Raw genomic sequence first — 19,419 nt, forward strand, 5'->3', positions numbered from 1 at the left:
CCATTTTACAATCTGTAAAATCACAGTTCAAAGGCATTTTATAACCAAACACGGGTTCTACATTGTCTGATCCTTCCTCTCCATCAACCTATTTTCATCCTTTGTTCTTTAAGCTTCGCGCAACTCGCAGATGAGCTTGCGCTTGTTCTAACAATCCTTTATCTTTCAACATGCCTCGTTTATTTTCTATGAGATTGGGCCACATAGCCGGCTACAATCTCCCTGACTAGGGCAATCCTACATGCTTATACAATCTCTCAACATTCTTGACTGCCTTCTTGCCCTCCCGTGACTCAACTATTGCCCTGACTTCCACGGCATCCTCATCTAACTTGTGGGGCACGGACTTCTTCTGCTTTAAGATACGCAACATGACTCTTACAGAATACTGTGTCCTCCTGCAGTAGGCCACTGGCAGCGATCTTCAACACTGGTATTCTAAAAACACGGAGCCTCTCGCTCAACGTATAAGAAAAAGAGCCTCGCGCTCAATATTTTCTGTCCCTAACCTGAACACCAGTGATTAACAGACTATCCTGCCACGATATTCCAAACCGTCGGGAGGCGGTCTCCTAGTGAGAGCCCTCCACAGAAATACAGTTGTTCCCCCTCCGGGACGTCTTAAATTACCTAGTTGGTACAATATCACAGAGGCTGCGTCTCCTATCCCTTTCCCTAAGCCGCCCCACAATCTACAACTTGCTCAATCTTTCACTCCACTTCACTACTAGACAATAGTCACGGGTAGGGTGGTTGAACAGAGTAGAATGACCGGTGGAGGAGGTGTGGTGTACAGAGGACGCACAGGATGCGACGTCTCTCAGTTGCTGGTTCAGAGCGTGGCACAGGATCGCGTTCGATCTCACCACTCGACCGGTCACTCCCCAGACCCAAGGAGACCACAGACAAACCAATAACGGCTGAGACACTAGCAAGTGTGACACATACAATGTATATGATCGCCACTTACCGTGTGCGGAGGGTGATCAGTCCTCGAGGTCAGCCACTACGGGTATCATCCACAGACATCCAGGCATGGGTCCAGGGGGTCTCGGATCGCTGGCCACGCCCCACGTTGGTCGCGCCAAATTGTCGGGGTCGTAAACGACAATAAACCCTCATTCACCAGTCATTCCAAATTAAACTATAAGCATGTGGTACCGGGTAAGAATGAGTCAGACAGGTAGCTGGTTCAATCTCAGTGCATGCTCATGTGACCATGTGTCAGCCACAGTCATACCAACTGAACTTTATTTTCCAAATACACAGTACTAAAAAGGAATGCATTAGGCGGAGTTTAAGCAGCATACATCTAGTGCTCAGTCTCTCTCTCTGATTCGTCAGGACATCTCCGATGGTTACTTCTTTCTTCACATTCCAGAGTTATCTTTTCAGGAGAAATAATTCTTAACTCTTTAGACGCTGAACTGGAGTTAAAGTGAACACTGGCAGCCATCTTTAGATACAATTACATTTGCATTAGCTAGCAGTTAGGAAAAACTTATTGTTTCACAGTATAAGATATATAAAAGTACAAAAGGTATATAAGAAAGTATATTTTCACCTTGACAATACTTACCACCTCTCCAGGAGTGTTGAAAAAACTCCAAGAGCTGACCTTATGGACTCCCGCTGTAGATGACAAATCTCCCGAGTCTTCCAAAGGCTTCCTGCGACCTCCAAAAAGCAACACTTCACAAAGGTTTCCTATGTATGACTCCTGGATGCTTCATCATTAGACCAAGAACACACATGTTCGGGAGATGGAAAACTGGGGAATGAAACAGGTGCTGCCCTGGTAAATGATGCATATTATAGGGAAAAAATATGTGTGTCGAAATCTGGGGTTTCCTGCAGAAACGATCATAGGCCACACAGCTGCTATGGGGCCTGTGAGCCAGGGGGAGTTGGCACCCTGCCTGTCTTTGTAATTTCAACTGTATCAGCATCCAGGATGCAAATACAGGTGAAAGAAATGATGGAGGAGGGAGTGTCAGCTGAGGTTCTCCCCCTTAATCTTCCTCGGCATCTGTAGTCTTAGTGCAGCTGATACGATGATGTCACTACATGGCGCCAATTGCCCTGAGATGTGCTTCACTTCAGAACGCTCATTGCAGAGAACAGAGCAGCGAGGGAACTAATTGTTTAATTGTGGTGGCTATAATACTATAGAGGACTATGGGGAGGGCATTATACTGTGTAGAGGACTATGGGGAATGCATTATACTGTACTGACTATGGAGGACTATGGGGAGTGCATTATACAATATGGAGGACTATGGGGAGTGCATTAAACTGTATGGAGGACTATAGGGAGTGATTATACTATGTGGAGGACTATGGTGAGTGCATTATACTGTATAAAGGACTATGGGGAGTGCATTATACTTTATGGAGGACTAGGAGGAGTGCATTATAATGTATGGAGGACTATGGGGAGTGCTTTATACAATATGGAGAACTATGGGGAGTGCATTATACTCAATGGAGGACTATGGGGAGTTCATTATAATGTATCGACTACGGAGGACTATGGGGAATACATAATATGGTATTGGGAAGTGCATTAAACTGTATGACTATGGAGTTTTATGGGGAGTGCATTATACTGTATAGAGGACTATAGGGAGTGCATTCTACTGTATGGATGATGGAGGACTATTGGGACTGCATTATACTGTATGGACAATAGAGGAGTTTGGGGAGTACATTATACTATATTGAGGACTGTGAGGACTGCATTATATTACATGGAGGACTATGGGGAGTACATTAAATTGTAGGGAAGACTATGCGGAGAGCATTATGCTGTATGGAGGACTATGAGGAGTGCATTATACAATGTGGAGGACTATGGGGTGTGGACTATACTGTATGGTGGAGTTCATTATACTGTATGGACTTTGAGGATTATGGGGAGTGCATTATACTGTGTAGATGATATAGGGAGTGCATTCTACTATATGGACGATGATGGTCTATTGTGAGTACATTATACTGTATAAATTATGGAGAGCGCATTATACTGAATAGAGAACTATGGGGAGTGCATTATACTGTATGGAATGTAGAGGACTATGGGGAGTGCATTATACTCTATGGAGGACTATGGGGAGTGCATTACACTATATGGAGGACTATAGGGAGTGCATTATACTATATGGAGGACTATGGGGAGCGCATTATACTTTATGGAGTACTATGGGGAGCGAAATATACTTTATGGAGGACTATGGGGAGTGCATTATGCTATATGGATTATCAGGTGCAATATACTATATGGAGAGCTATGGGGCCCACTATACTATATACAGGGCTATGTTGGCACTATTCTAATATAAGGAGGTCTATATGGGGAAATATATAGTGTTTGAGGGATATGTGGGGAGATTTATAATATTTGGAAAGCTATGTGGGAGCCATTATACTTGACGGACGGCTATGCGAGGGCCATTATACTGTATGCAAGCAATTATACAGTGTGAAGGTTTGTGTGGATTCCATTATACTGTGTGGAGGGCTGTATGGGGGCCATTATATAGCGTGGTGAGGTGTGGGGGCCATTATACTGTATGTAAGCCCATTATACTGCGAGGGTTGTGTGGGGGTCACAGTTGGAGGATCATACTGTGTTGGGGCCACCATACTTTGCCGAGGAAGCTAAGGTGGGGTTCAGTAGAGTCATCATACTGTGCATTTGGAGGCTACTAGGAAGAATTCACTGTCTGGGTATCAGTGTTTGTGGGCACTTTTGTTGGCATTATACTTTGTGTGTGCAATGAAAGCGGAATCTAGTGCTTCAATAGAAGGAAAATTGCTCTTCTGTGATCCTGTCAAATATTTTTTGGGGGGAGGGCATGCGCTCCATGATTTCTATGTACACCTGTGAAAGACACACTACACCTTTAGTAATAATAGTTTTATAGATCCATATAAAGTGAAAAACACAGGATAATTAAAATAAATGCATATAACTTCAAGGCTTTATTTTACTTCTTAAGGTACAGAAACTGAACAGTACTGAAGACATATGCTTTTTTCAGGATTTATTCTATAATCTCCATCATAAACCATAAAAAAGGCATTCAATGTTGGCTGATTTTAAATAAATATACACCCCCTCTAATGACAGCCCTTGCCTATGTGTAGTGACTACATCTCCCTCCTATTCCACAATGTGCCCTCTGTTGGTAAACTGTTATATTTCATCTGTACTCAATACAGTAGAGTACAGAACCATAAAGTACGGTACATTATGTATGTCTCTCTCCCAATGTGTGAGTCAGTAATCTAAGACTGAACAATGATGTTAACATGCACCAATGCTTCGACCTGTACTATATGCATTCCGGCTATAATTTAGCTTATATGCATGACTCCTAGGGAATTGAGCGGTGACAGCATTACCAAAATTAGTATCATTTTTACCTCCATAAAACATCAAATATCATATGGTAACTGTGAAAAAATATAGTCTTAAAACTGGCAAAAATAAAATATAAGGACTATATGACAACACCGATTTACTTGATAGAACCCTCCGGCTTATGTTCTATGCCAGTCTTTGCTGTAGGACAAGTTTATCAGGCAGGCATTCTCCATCTGTACATCCACCTTCCTTCTGGTGTAACAAGAGAATATGCTGCATAAAGTAAATGTTCACACTCCCTGAGTGGGGGTCACGGCAGCATTTAACTCATCTTATAACAATAAACCCCATGTTTTGTGTGCTTTTCAGGGAAACCGAAGCTCCGTACGCCAGGTTCTGGTGGTCCACAATTAAGACGTGGGAAAGCAACTGGATATCTCACACTTCCGTCATCTAACCATCCAGCATCACAGCGATCTAAGTCCACAAATTTCCATGCAGCGTAAAGTTGACCGATTTTGGCAATCTGAGCACCATCTTGAATACAGGCATCTCTGGCCTCTTCAAATGTCAACTTGTCAGGGTGTTCAAGATAGTAAACTCGACCTGGTAAATAAAAAATAATGCACAAAAATAACTATTCATATATAAGAGAGCCATCATTTCCATGTACGATTTCAATTACCGTAATTTGCGAGCAGTTAAAAATTTAATGAAATATATGTGAAAGTCATAGAAACTTGATTCCAGCATCCCCAGTTGCTCTATGCTCATCCACCTGGGGCTCAGACACCGGACTCGCCCTGGCCTCACATCAAGGATAATAGAAAAAATTGAAGTCCAGCTCAACAGGACTGGATTTTCCTTTTCTTTTTATTTTTCAAAAGAAAATATAGTGTATGCAAAAGAAAAATTTACATGGTCGACATGACTCAGCCGACGCATTTCAACTGCACTAAGCAGTCTTACTCATCGGTCTTACTTAGCAGTCTTATTGCAGTCGAAACGCGTTGACTGGGTTATGTCGACCATGTACATTTTTCATTTGTATGAACTATATTTTCTTTTGAAAAATAAAAAGAATATGTGAAAGTCATCATGTTATGTAATTCTTGATAACCAGCCTTGTTAATGCTGACAGCTGAGGGTTGTAGCCCCTAGCTGTGAGTTTTGCCTGGCTGGTTATCAAAAATACAGTGGCATTTTTTTTAATTATTATTTATTTACAGCACAGGAGCCAGTTGATGAATATTCCCATCAGCTGCTCCAGCTCTCACTCTTATTAGCGGCAGCAGGAGTCAGCTGATTGGAGTAGTAGTCCCATCAGCTGACACCAGTGACCGGAGGTAAACTTTATACCTCCAATCATAGCTGTGCACTCACGCTGTCTTTTGACATCATGGAATTTGCAGTTGTCTGAATGGCGGTGATGATTTTACTGCCGATCAGAAGCTAATGGGGTCCGGGTTCAAGTTTGGGTCCGGGTACTGTTCTGGTACCTGAACCCAAACTTTTTAGAACTGTTCTGCCAAACTAGAACATCTACGTGTCTGCCCATCTCTACTCTTTAAATCAGTCTGTCAATGGCTTACTTCAACTTTTGTAAATAATTTTTTATCGACTACACTCTGTGCACTCCAGAGGGAGGCTAGTAACAAAACTATTTGCATTGTTTCCATGTCATACCAAGATCCTTAAAGTGATTTTACAGAATAGCAAGATTAATAACCCATCCTTAGGATAGGCCATTAATGTCCAATCTGTCCAACTTTCAGCAGCCTCTAAGATCACAAGTTCAAATAGGCAAGTAGGCAACCTCTTCAATGTTTACACTGATCCGTCTACCTGCATGCCATCACGGTTAGTAGCAGTTGTCTTGGGTATTGCAGCTTAGTCTCATTCAAGCTGATGGGACAACAATGTAATACTCAGTATAACAGGTAGAGAGAGCAACGCAAACATTGGAGAAGCCACAACGCTCACACGAGTACCATGATCGCTTCAACAGCTCATTCACGCAAGTGCCTGGAAAAGTAATCTAATATTTTTGACCCATCCTAAAAATAAGCCATCAATATTGTGATCCTGGATATCCCCTTTAAAGATTAATAGTTAGGTGTCTTACAATTAGAATCTTCATACATTCTCTATTAATGCTCCAGGAGGAAATTCAGTCACTGACAGTCTTAAACAAGGTTTATTCCTTTTAGATTAATATAAAATTAATTGATTTAATTGAATGCTTTAAATGTTTGTAATAGAAATGGGATCCATTTTCTGCATGCTATTGCTTTTTGACATGCCCATTCATTTGCTCCAACAGGAGATAAGTAGCTGCTAGACACTCAAAGGGAACATGTCATCAGAACATCAATTAAAACAGGTGTTTTTATGTTAAATTATCTTCTTTTTTTGTTCTTTTCTTTTATTGAAGTTTGTCTTGCAATGTTCACACTGGCCACTTAGGCTGGATTAGAATGACTGGTGATACCTTTATACAGAGCTGATTCAACAGGATCCACTAGTCACAATAGGTAAGGTCACTGCTGACTCTCCCTTTATACAATGACTTTTGCACAGGCTAACTAATAGATTTTATACAAAAAATAGTGTGTGAGCCAACCTCTTTAAGTCTACAATGAAGACAAAGTCCACTGCCTTTCACTCTAAGAATAATGGAAACCTGTGTTACACACAGCCAACATTTTTGGTGAATCTTGACCCATTTTCTTCTGTTATATGGAGCGCCCCCACATGTAAGGGCAATGGGGTACTCGGTACCGGGTCTATCTCTCTCGGTTTTGGGGATGTCACAGTGGCCCGACCCGGTCCGTGGCCCTTCTGAGGGGCGTCCACTTAAAGAAGTAGTCGTTTGTACGGTGTTCATGACGCCACCTGTGGTATTCGGTCAGGGTGACCGACGCTGCTAGGGGTCCGCTGGGGTGTTGGAATGGCAGCTAGATGGTGTACCTTCCCACAGGTGAAGTATGTCCCCAGGGCTTCCCAGATGTGTAGGTGGTGATGGTGGACGTAGTAAGGCGCAATGAATAACGAGGACACAAAGGTTGCAGCCTCTTTACCTTTTACTGAAGACTTCAGAGTCCACAGTCCAGAGTACCGTTCACAGGGCAGGCTGAATCCGGCCGGTCCGAAGGCACATCCAGAGTTCCCTTATCCAGGTGGAAATCAGTAGCCTTCCTACTAGCGCCTGTGTGTTGTAGTACCTCCCTGCTGAGCACCATGGGATAGTCCTCCCAACTTTCGTGGATGTTTCTGATGTTCTCTCTCTCTCTCTGTCCCCCAGATGATATGGATAGGACAACCCGTATGACGGGGTAGGCCTGGAGATATTTTATAGGGACCCTAGTGACGCCCCTCTCCCACAAATTGCCTTCGTGTCTTCATAGGTATTAAGGTCGGGCAGCCAACTTGGAATCAACTGTCCTGCCGGTCTCTGAAGTAATACGTAGAGCCTATTACTCCCTCGGTGTTCCGGCCACCGGCTACGCGCCTCAGAAGGAGGCTGCCGATCTTGGGGCAGAACTCCTCCCGGTATTATCTCCTTGTGCCGTGACTTCGTTTCTCACTCTCCACAATATACTTCGCTTCGTGTCCTTTCTTAGGATGCTGCCGCAATGAAGTGCAGGCGCAGCTCCGTAACGTTCTATCTCGTGCTTGGCCTCTGTCAGGATCCCACCCCTGACAGGGACCCTCTGTCTGCAGCTCAGATGTTCCTCCTTCTCCCACTGTCTGCCTGACAGGTCCGCTCTGGGTCTAACCCAGGCAGCTTCTGACTGACTTCCTATCCAACCCACCAGTTTTACCCGTGTGTGAGGAGTGGCCTAGTAAATAGAACCTTTGCTCCCCCTGGTGGACTGGAGTGTGAAGTGTAGTGTGTGACTGTGAAACCTGGTCAGGTGAACTCCTTTAGTACCATCAGATGTAACATCACTCCCCCTGGTGGAAGAGCGACATTACTGCAACGACCAGGACTCTGGGGCGCTGCATATACACGTCCCTTTTTTCTAACTAGCCAACTTTCAGGAGCAAACACCAGATAATAAATCTTTGAGGACAATTTATGGATCTAGGCTTTGGACCTCACCTTTCAGCGCTGAAGAAAAGCAGAAGACATCATACTTATGCAGATGCTTGTGACGTTCCCCATAGCTCCTTACTCCAGGTGCTGTCTCCTTCCCACCACAAGGTTCTCTGGGTAAAGTAATAGGGTATTGAACAGTACCATCCATTAACCATCCAGCATTGCACCAATCCAAACCTTCTTCCCAAGCTCTAAACAGCTGCTCAAATGAAGACATCATGGAGTCTTGAGCTTCGCAGGCTTTCTTTGCATCATGGAAATTTAGCTGGTACCTTCCATGACGTGGTTGGTATGGGAAGACCACACCTGTGAATAAGAGTATTTTATTAGTAAAACACATGAGGACACAGGCACCTGTCCACTGGTAAATTACAAAAAAAACATGCCGGAGACCAAGACGAAAACAGTAACAGTTTAACACACAAGAGTTGATGCAAGATAATTGTGTCATTTGGGATAACATCTCATAATTTTAAAATGGGCTAATGAGTGGAGGACAGCGAATTTATTCAAGTGGAATTACATTTCTAAAAATTTGTGTTATCCAGAATACCGATTTTTTTTGTAATTCGTTTAGAAAGAATTCAATGAAATGGTGGCCAATTGCAAACAGGTAAAGATTATTATGATGTTAATCACCATCAGCCTCTTCATTCCAGACGAGGACTTACAGCATTGCTAGGCTTACAATATTACTATTTGCCATGCCATCGTGGCATTGCAAAAGTAATAGCACTGCATTCAGGGACAGTAGAGACCGAGTTGTACTGGAAATGTTGGCCTGCACTGAAGAGGTCAATGGGGATGTGCGAAAAAGGAGACAGGCATTAGAAAAGATGTGAAGGCCCAGATGGGGGAAGGCAAGACAGGTGAGATGAGTATTAATTTATTTTATTACATCCTAAGTTTATTGTGCTCTGAAATCTGGAGAGAAAGGAAATAAACATTTAACTCGCAAAGAATAACTTCGCTGCACATCCAGTTTCCTTGAAAAATTTTTGCAATTTGCCAAATTCAAATCCTGGCATATCTGCTCATCTCTAACTCTGGGTGATTTTCTAGTGGACTGCACTATTTTCTTAAAATAGTACAAAGTAAGGCAAAATTTCTCAAACCTGTCATTGTCTCCTGTTATGAAATTAATACTTGGAAATCCAAGTGCTGGAGTTTGGAGGCATCTTCTTTCAGTAAAGTTGTCCAAAATCGTTAATGGTGTGTACTAACAGGTTCTAAGCGCCAGCCCCTGTGTAGTGTGGAGAACGACACAGTCATGCTCTCCAGAAGCCTGGAGAGCTGAGATCTGGGAGTGTCAGATAAGTAGTGCAGCAAAGGTTTTAAAGAAGCAAATTACATATTAAGCTTTTGCTACCAAATTAACAAAAGGGTGGATCAAAATATTGACACTCACTTTTCTTTTTGCATTCTTCTCATATGAGGCAAAACAAGTGTTTAGAACTCCCAAAAAGTAAATGCACCAAATTTTCACCAAAATGTGGCAAAAGTTGGCCCATTTTCAGCCAAAATTAAAGGGGTACTCTGCAGTGGCGTTAGAGTCTGATGGGCCCCAATGCAAAATTTGAACCGCCTCCCCCCATCCTGGTATATATACACAAGTGCTTTTAACTAAATTAGAATATCATAAAAAAAGTTAATTTCAGTTTTTCAATACAAAAGTGAAACTCATAGATTATATAGAGCCATTACAAACAGAGTGATCAATGTCAAGTGTTTATTTCTGTTAATGTTGATGATTATGGCTTACAGCCAATGAAAACCCCAAAGTAATTATAAGGAAAAATAGTGAAAACCAGCTCACCTATTAGGCATTTGTTGTGGGGAAGCCCGGATACCGTGCAGTCATCACGTGGAACGATAAGCTAAAAGGAAAAAGAAATCCAGCATCCAAAAATATCAAAATTTATTGAAGATAAAATCCAAAGTCCAATGACATGGCTCACAGGAGAATGAGTAGCAGCAGGCTACGCGTTTCGAACAATGAGTCCTTTTTCAAAGCTGCTCACTATGCATCACAGTATGGTTAAATAGCAGCTGTGACAAATCACAGTGAGTAAATTTATCACCTGACACATAAGTGAATATATACAATAAAAACATCAAAAAATAACAAAGACAAAGGAAAATTCACATACAAGTGCATCAAGCATTACATACAAGCTAAATAATGTTGATATCTTAATAGTGGAACATAATTTCTTTGCGAGCATTGAAGCCCGCAGGATGGCAAGTGTTAAGGCAGAACATCCAGTAAGCTTCACGCGTCATTAAGCGTCTTTTGAAGTCTCCTCCTCTGGCTGACATTGCAAGCTTCTCAATGCCGACAACCCGGAAAAATGCTGTGCTCCTCTGGTGACAGGTAATAAAATGCTTAGAAGCATGGGACATGGAGCGATTACTATCAGTGGAGACAACAATGTCAGTAATGTGCGCAGAAATACGGATCTTAAGCGTACGAGTAGTACAACCTATATAACTCAGTTTACATTTTATGCATGTTATCATATAGCTGTTATCGAACAGGACTTGAGATCTCTAGATATATCTGTTCAGCAGAAAGCATGTAAAGGTAATCTTAATTTGAAGCAGCGCAAAGCTCTTCAAGAAATCAGAAACATGGACGAGATCACTATAAAAAAGGCAGACAAAGGTGGTTTAATAGTAGTGATGGACACATCGACATATAAAGATCAAATTAATTGTCTGCTCAGTGACAGTACGACATATAGGAGATTGCCTTCAGATCCCACACTTTCTTTTAAGAATGAATTGTGTAGCCTAGTAGATGATGGTGCAGCTTTGGGTATACTTACTAAAACGCATGTGGAATATCTGAAGGTGGGTCATCCTATTATACCCATGATGTACGGTTTGCCCAAAGTGCACAAGGGCACTACACCTCCTCCAATGCGTCCTATTATATCTGGGATGGGTTCCCTTATGGAACATTTAAGTCAATGGGTGGACTCTCTGTTGCAGCCTCTTGTCATGAGAGTTCCAGGATTTTTGAGAGATTCAAGGGATGTCTTGCATCAACTTTCTAATACTGTATGGAGTGACAGTTTCCATTGGATAGGCTGCGATGTCATCTCTCTTTATACATGTATCCCACAGAATATTGTCATTCAAGCGCTTGAATTTCATCTGCACAAATACAGCAATTATACTATCGATTTGTGCAATTACATTATGCAAGCTATTTATTTTCTGATGACTCATAATTATTTTTCTTTTGATCAACAGTTTTTTCTCCAATGCAAAGGAGTCTCTATGGGAGGTAAACATTCACCATCCGTGGCCAATTTGGTCATGTCTTATTGGGAGGAATTGTTTCTATATTCGGACTGCAATCCGTTCTTTTCGGATATATTCTGGTATGGCAGATACATCGACGACATGCTCCTTATTTGGAGTGGCGATGTATCTGCCATACCGGAATTTTTGAGTTTTCTTAATTCTAATGAATTTAATCTTCGTTTTACTTGTAACACTGATTCACATGTAATTTCTTTTTTGGATCTGACGTTGCGTGGTGTTGTAGGTGATGTCATCACCACTTCTACATATTGTAAACCATTGTCGGGTAACAGCATCTTGCATGCGTCTAGTAGTCATCCTGGACATGCTATTAAATCCATACCAGTAGGTGAATTAACCAGGATAACTAGAAACTGCAATGATGCTGGTATTCTCAGGCAAGAAATTGATTCGTGCTGCAGAAGATTGGAAAAGAGAGGCTACTCTAATTGATCGCTCGATAGAGCCAAAAATATAGTGAAAAAGAAAAAACGCAGCGATATGCTCTTGCCAAAAAATAGGGAGAGGAATTCTAATCAAAATCAAAAGACATTTTGCTCTATTAAATACAGTCCTCAATATAATAGTATTAAATCTCTTATTTTAAAAAACATCCCTATTTTATTTTTCCGGGTTGTCGGCATTGAGAAGCTTGCGATGTCAGCCAGAGGAGGAGACTTCAAAAGACGCTTAATGACGCGTGAAGCTTACTGGATGTTCTGCCTTAACACTTGCCATCCTGCGGGCTTGAATGCTCGCAAAGAAATTATGTTCCACTATTAAGATATCAACATTATTTAGTTTGTATGTAATGCTTGATGCACTTGTATGTGAATTTTCCTTTGTCTTTGTTATTTTTTGATGTTTTTATTGTATACAGTGGGGAAAAAAGTATTTAGTCATTCAGCAATAGTGCAAGTTCCACCACTTAAAAAGATGAGAGGCGTCTGCAATTTACATCATAGGTAGACCTCAACTATGGGAGACAAACTGAGAAAAAAAAATCCAGAAAATCACATTGTCTGTTTTTTTATCATTTTATTTGCATATTATGGTGGAAAATAAGTATTTGGTCAGAAACAAAATTTCATCTCAATACTTTGTAATATATCCTTTGTTGGCAATGACAGAGGTCAAACGTTTTCTGTAAGTCTTCACAAGGTTGCCACACACTGTTGTTGGTATGTTGGCCCATTCCTCCATGCAGATCTCCTCTAGAGCAGTGATGTTTTTGGCTTTTCGCTTGGCAACACGGACTTTCAACTCCCTCCAAAGGTTTTCTATAGGGTTGAGATCTGGAGACTGGCTAGGCCACTCCAGGACCTTGAAATGCTTCTTACGAAGCCACTCCTTCGTTGCCCTGGCGGTGTGCTTTGGATCATTGTCATGTTGAAAGACCCAGCCACGTTTCATCTTCAATGCCCTTGCTGATGGAAGGAGGTTTGCACTCAAAATCTCACGATACATGGCCCCATTCATTCTTTCATGTACCCGGATCAGTCGTCCTGGCCCCTTTGCAGAGAAACAGCCCCAAAGCATGATGTTTCCACCACCATGCTTTACAGTAGGTATGGTGTTTGGTGGATGCAACTCAGTATTCTTTTTCCTCCAAACACGACAAGTTGTGCTTCTACCAAACAGTTCCAGTTTGGTTTCATCAGACCATAGGACATTCTCCCAAAACTCCTCTGGATCATCCAAATGCTCTCTAGCAAACTTCAGACAGGCCCGGACATGTACTGGCTTAAGCAGTGGGACACGTCTGACACTGCAGGATCTGAGTCCATGGTGGCGTAGTGTGTTACTTATGGTAGGCCTTGTTACATTGGTCCCAGCTCTCTGCAGTTCATTCACTAGGTCCCCCCGCGTGGTTCTGGGATTTTTGCTCACCGTTCTTGTGATCATTCTGACCCCACGGGGTGGGATTTTGCGTGGAGCCCCAGATCGAGGGAGATTATCAGTGGTCTTGAATGTCTTCCATTTTCTAATTATTGCTCCCACTGTTGATTTCTTCACTCCAAGCTGGTTGGCTATTGCAGATTCAGTCTTCCCAGACTGGTGCAGGGCTACAATTTTGTTTCTGGTGTCCTTTGACAGCGCTTTGGTCTTCACCATAGTGGAGTTTGGAGTCAGACTGTTTGAGGGTGTGCACAGGTGTCTTTTTATACTGATAACAAGTTTAAACAGGTGCCATTACTACAGGTAATGAGTGGAGGAAAGAGGAGACTCTTAAAGAAGAAGTTACAGGTCTGTGAGAGCCAGAAATCTTGATTGTTTGTTTCTGACCAAATACTTATTTTCCACCATAATATGCAAATAAAATGATAAAAAAACAGAGAATGTGATTTTCTGGATTTTTGTTTCTCAGTTTGTCTCCCATAGTTGAGGTCTACCTATGATGTAAATTACAGACGCCTCTCATCTTTTTAAGTGGTGGAACTTGCACTATTGCTGAATGACTAAATACTTTTTTGCCCCACTGTATATTCACTTATGTGTCAGGTGATAAATTTACTCACTGTGATTTGTCACAGCTGCTATTTAACCATACTGTGATGCATAGTGAGCAGCTTTGAAAAAGAACTCATTGTTCGAAACGCGTAGCCTGCTGCTACTCATTCTCCTGTGAACCATGTCATTGGACTTTGGATTTTATCTTCAATAAATTTTGATATTTTTGGAAGCTGGATTTCTTTTTCCTTTTATCCCAAAGTAATTATCTCAGTGAATTAGAATACTTTATAACACCAGCTTGAAAATTGATTTTAAAATTTGAAATGTTGGCCTACAGAAATGTATGTTCAGTAAATGCACACAATACTTGATCGGGGCTCCTTTTGCATCAATTACTGCATCAATGTGGTGTGGCATGGAGGCGATCAGCCTTTGGCACTGCTGAGGTGTTATGGAAGCCCAGGTTGCTTTGATAGCAGCCTTCAGCTTGCCTGCATTGTTGGGTCTTGTGTCTCTCATCTTCATCTTGACAATACCACATAGATTCTCTATGGGGTTAAGGTGAGGCAAGTTTTGCTGGCCCATCAAGCACAGTGATACTGTTGTTTTTAAACCAGGTATTGGTACTTTTGGCAGTGTGGACAGGTACTAAGTCCTGCTGGAGAATGAATTTTTCCATCTACAAAAGACGTATTGGCAGAGGGAAGCATGAAGTGCTCTAAAATTTCCTGGTAGACAGCTGCGCTGACTTTGGTCTTGATAAAACACATTGTACCTACACCAGCAAATAACATTGCTCCTCAAACCATCACTGATTGTGGAAACTTCTCACTAGACCTCCAGCAGCTTGGATTGTGGCCTCTCCACTCTTCCTCCAGACTCTGGACCTTTATTTCCAAATGAAATGCAAAATTTACTTTCAACTGAAAACAACACCTTGACCACTGAGCAACAGTCCAGTTGTTTTTCTCCTTGGCCCAGGTAAGATGCTTCTGGCATTGTCTATTGGTCATGAGTGGCTTGACACAAGGTATGAAACACTTGTAGCCCTTATCCTGGATACGTCTGTGTGTGATGGTTCCTGAAGCAATGACTCCAGCAGCAGTCCACTCTTTGTGAACCTCCCCCAATTTTTCAATGGCCTTTTCTTAACAATCCTTTCAAAGCTGCCGTTATCCCGGTTGCTTGCGCACCTTTTTCTACCATACTTATTCCTTCCAGTCAACTTCCCATTAATATGCTTGGATACAGCACTCTGTGAACAGCCAGCTTCTTTAGCAATGACCTTTTGTGGCTTACCCTCCTTGTGGAGTGTGTCAGTGACTGCCTTCTGGTCATCTGTCAAGTCAGCTGTCTTCCCCATGATTGTGGAGCCTACTGAAACAGACTAAGGGACCTTTTTAAATGCTTAGGAAGCCTTTGCAGGTGTTTTCTGTCAATTATTCTAATTTACTGAGATAATGACTTTTGGGTTTTCATTGGCTGTAAGCCACAATCATCAACATTAACAGAAATAAACACTTGAAATGGGTCACTCTGCTTGTAATGACTCTATATAATATATGAGTTTCACTTTTCTTATAGAAGAACTGAAATAAATTAACTTTTTGTTGATATTCCAATTTTTTGAGAAGCACCTGTATGTCCCTCATCCTGGTATATACGACCGTCATCCTGGCCCCATCCTGATATAAATGTATTCCCCATCCTCATATGTGTGTCTCTTGTCCTGGGCCCCATCCTGCTATATATATATCCCCCATCCTGGTATATGTCCCATGTTCTGCCGCTGTTCTTTAATGCATAGAAAAAAATGAACTATTATACTCACCTCCCATCCGCTCCCTGCCACGCAGTGTCCTCTGCTGAAGATGGCAACTGACTTCAGTGTGCAAGAGACAGAGACAGTGATGTCACTGCCATGCGCCCCAAGTAACATGCTTGCCGATGTCGTCTGCTGGCCTCTGATTGGCCGGCAGCGTGTATTGCTATGCACAGACCAAATGGGTCTACGTGCCACAACACACTTCAGCTGAATGTGCAACTGGGTATGCACATCCAGTTGAACTTTCTGGTGGCGTCAGCGGGCCCCCACCCTCATGGTCCGTGGTCGTTACACCCCTGGTTGTCCGATCTTAAACTAGAAGTCTGCAGACTTGTGAATCCTCACAGTATGCATACTGCGCAACAATTGAGAAACCTTTGGCATATGGTAAAATGTACATCAGCCCTGACTGGAGTAACATTTCTGACAGAGGGGCATCGCAGTTGTAGGTTGCAGCTTTTTAATAAATATGGCTTAATGAAGCACATGCTTCTTAATTAATTTGGCTCATCGTACTGCAGCACTCCATTAAGATTGGTGTGCAGAATTTGCTTCATACAGTTATAGAGTAATGTGTAATTGCTAAGGGGTTAAACAAAAACAAAACCTGATGTTATGAGCCATCAAACATCAAAAATGCAATTTATTCTAAGGGTTTACACTATTTTGGGCAGTAAAGTAACACTTCTCTGCTTTGGCTCATAGAGGATGAGGTCTTGAGTGTGGGAACGCCTATGATTTCCATATATCCTAAATACAACACCTTCAATGACTGATTTCACTGCCAAAAATGAAATTTACATTTATTCCCATCACAGACCAATTAAAAAATATCTGCTCCAAACCAATGTATTTGCACAAGAATTCAATCTGCATTCGGTCACATTTGTTTTATCCACCAATTCCGATTATCTTTTTGTTTCATGGGCAAAATAAATGATACATTTTGTAATGATGGAAATTCTAGATGTAGCGATAGATTTCAAATATCTTGTTAATCCTGACATCTAGTGGCCAATTTTGGAAGTGCAAAAAATAATCTCATAAGTATTTGGTCTAGTAAACTCCAAATTATTCTATCACAATATGTTTAGACTATTGCTTAAAAATATGCACCCTAGCCAGCATGGTGATTGGTCTCGCTTCTTTAATTTCGCTGAGGATCACAGTAACCACCTTCTCGTCTACAGAAGCATCGGTGGTATTGGCCCTGGTATTTCCTTCCCTTGTAATTCAGGGGAAGACGTCTTCTGGTCCGAAGTGATGGATATGGATATTTGAGGCTTGAATTGGGGCTAGAGGGAATCTATTAACAAATACTTTCCCTCCCTCAGTGAATTTTAAAGGGAACCTTTCATGTTGTCAATGGTGTCTGAGCTGCAAAATAGAGCAGGATGTTATGGAGCAGGAAAAGCTGATCAGATTTATATACATTTTTATGAGAAATGTTTTAGTCAATCTTGCGTTTTATTTATTGAAAGCTGTGGAGTTTTTAGGTATAGGTGCAATATAATTTGTATTTTATTCATTGAAAGCCCTGCTGTTTGTATGTATTTAAAGGGAACCTGTCACCCCCAAAATCGAGGGTGAGCTAAGCCCACCAGCATCAGGGGCTTATCTACAGCATTCTGTAATGCTGTAGATAAGCCCCCGATGTTTCCTAAAAGATAAGAAAAGAGGTTAGATTATACTCACCCAGGGGCGGTCCCGGTCGGGTCCGATGGATGTTGAGGTCCGGTCCGGCGCCTCCCCTCTTCATCAGATGACGTCCTCTTCTGGTCTTCATGCTGTGGCTCCGGCGCAGGCTTACTTTGTCTGCCCTGTTGAGGGCAGGGCAAAGTACTGCAGGTGTTGGGCCTCTCTGACTTTTCCCTGCGCCTGCGCACTGCAGTACTTTGCTCTGCCCTCAACAGGGCAGACAAAGTAAGCCTGCTCCGGAGCCGCAGCGTGAAGACCAGAAGAGGACGTCATCGTAAGAAGATGGGAGGCCCCGGACTGGATTGCGATGCCCACCGGATCCGACCGTCCGCACAGGTGAGTATAATCTAACCTCTTTTACTCATCTTTCAGGTTACATCGGGGGCTTATCTACAGCGTTACAGAATGCTGTAGATAAGCCCCTGATGCCGGTGGGCTTAGCTCACCATCGATTTTGGGGGTGACAGGTTCCCTTTAAGTCCAGTGGGCGGTCTTAATCTGTGATTGCTAGTCTTTCTTGCATGACTGTGTATGCAGAGATGGCTTTCAATCACTACTAGGACCTCCCACTGGACTTAAATACAAATGCCAGGGCTTTCAATGAATAAAATAGAAATTATACTGCATCTATATATCATTCTGCTCAGCTTTTCCTTCTACAACGTGCTGTCCACAGATCGGACCACACAATGTGACAGGTCGCCTGTAATTTAGGCTATGGCTACACGATGACTTTGCTGGTTTTGTCCAGTCTAAGGGTATGTGCACACATTGAAAATTTGTAGCAGAAATTTCTGCACCAAAACCGCATGTCTTGGCAGAAAAAACACATTATGAAATATGCAGGTATGACATTTTTTACATGCATTTTTCCCCTTGTCATTTGAATGGGTGAAAAAGACTACAAAAATGCTGAAAGAACTGACATGCCGCAGATTGGAAATTATTTTAAATCTGCAAGGAAAGAATAAGCAGCGTGTGCGTGAGATTTCAGGTAACTTTTTCATGTTTCTGGCACTGTAAAATGCAAAGGTTTTGGTGCAGAAATTACGACTGCAAATACTTCAGAAAAATTCCCACTCTACAGTTCAAATGAGTGTTTGCCACCAGGGGGCGCAGCTTCTATGACGGCACCGCAAGTCAAAGAAGCTGCATTCCATTCATTCCCCAGTTTTTACAGCCAGGGGCGGCTGCATTAGCAGGCTCCTGGTTGTAAATGTATTTAACCCCTTCAGATGGATTTACATCATGGGACATGACTGTATGGCAGACAGGTATGGGATATTGTTGCTTTTTTATTTTCCTTTTTTTTCAGAAGAACGAGGGTCATCAGTTGGATTGCATGTACAATAAAGATATTAAAACCCCATGTGTTTATTTATTTCATTAAAATACTTTATTTATAATGTGCGTGTGTATTTTTAACCCTTTATTACTATTGGATTAATAATGGATAGGTGTCTTATTGATATCCCTCCATTATTAACCAGGCTTAATGTCACCTTACATTAGAAAGGTGACACTAACCCCTTAGTATCCAATATCCCACCGCTACAGGGGAGTGGGAAGAGAGTGGCTAAGTGCCAGAATAGGCACATCTTACAGATGTGCCTTTTCTGGGGTGGCTGGGGGCAGATGTTTTCAGCCGGGGGGGCAATA

General features: G+C 42.1%; 1 protein-coding gene and 1 long non-coding RNA gene across 6 annotated transcripts in view; one reads left to right on the forward strand and one right to left on the reverse strand.

Moving 5' to 3' along the window:
- Window positions 1–4,874, forward strand: part of LOC143775388 (uncharacterized) — a 122,154-nt gene extending 117,280 nt beyond the window's left edge. For 3 of the 4 annotated variants that reach the window (XR_013215644.1, XR_013215643.1, XR_013215641.1), the window contains one exon: window positions 4,739–4,874. This is a non-coding gene — a long non-coding RNA (uncharacterized LOC143775388). Of the gene's footprint in view, window positions 1–1,590; window positions 1,799–4,738 lie in introns of all 4 variants that reach the window. The other variant, XR_013215642.1, reaches the window with a different exon arrangement.
- The window catches only part of HAPLN3 (hyaluronan and proteoglycan link protein 3), a 230,377-nt gene continuing 214,915 nt past the window's right edge, over window positions 3,958–19,419 (reverse strand). For both annotated transcript variants that reach the window (XM_077263462.1, XM_077263461.1), the window contains exons 4-5: window positions 8,475–8,777; window positions 3,958–4,975 (exon numbers count right to left, since the gene is read on the reverse strand). In XM_077263462.1, the coding sequence (XP_077119577.1) occupies window positions 4,692–4,975; window positions 8,475–8,777 (587 nt within the window). In that variant the 3' untranslated portion in view covers window positions 3,958–4,691. The remainder of the gene's footprint in view (window positions 4,976–8,474; window positions 8,778–19,419) is intronic.

Source organism: Ranitomeya variabilis, chromosome 5 (assembly GCF_051348905.1).
Source record: "Ranitomeya variabilis isolate aRanVar5 chromosome 5, aRanVar5.hap1, whole genome shotgun sequence".
In the NCBI taxonomy this organism is placed as follows: Eukaryota; Metazoa; Chordata; class Amphibia; order Anura; family Dendrobatidae; genus Ranitomeya; species Ranitomeya variabilis.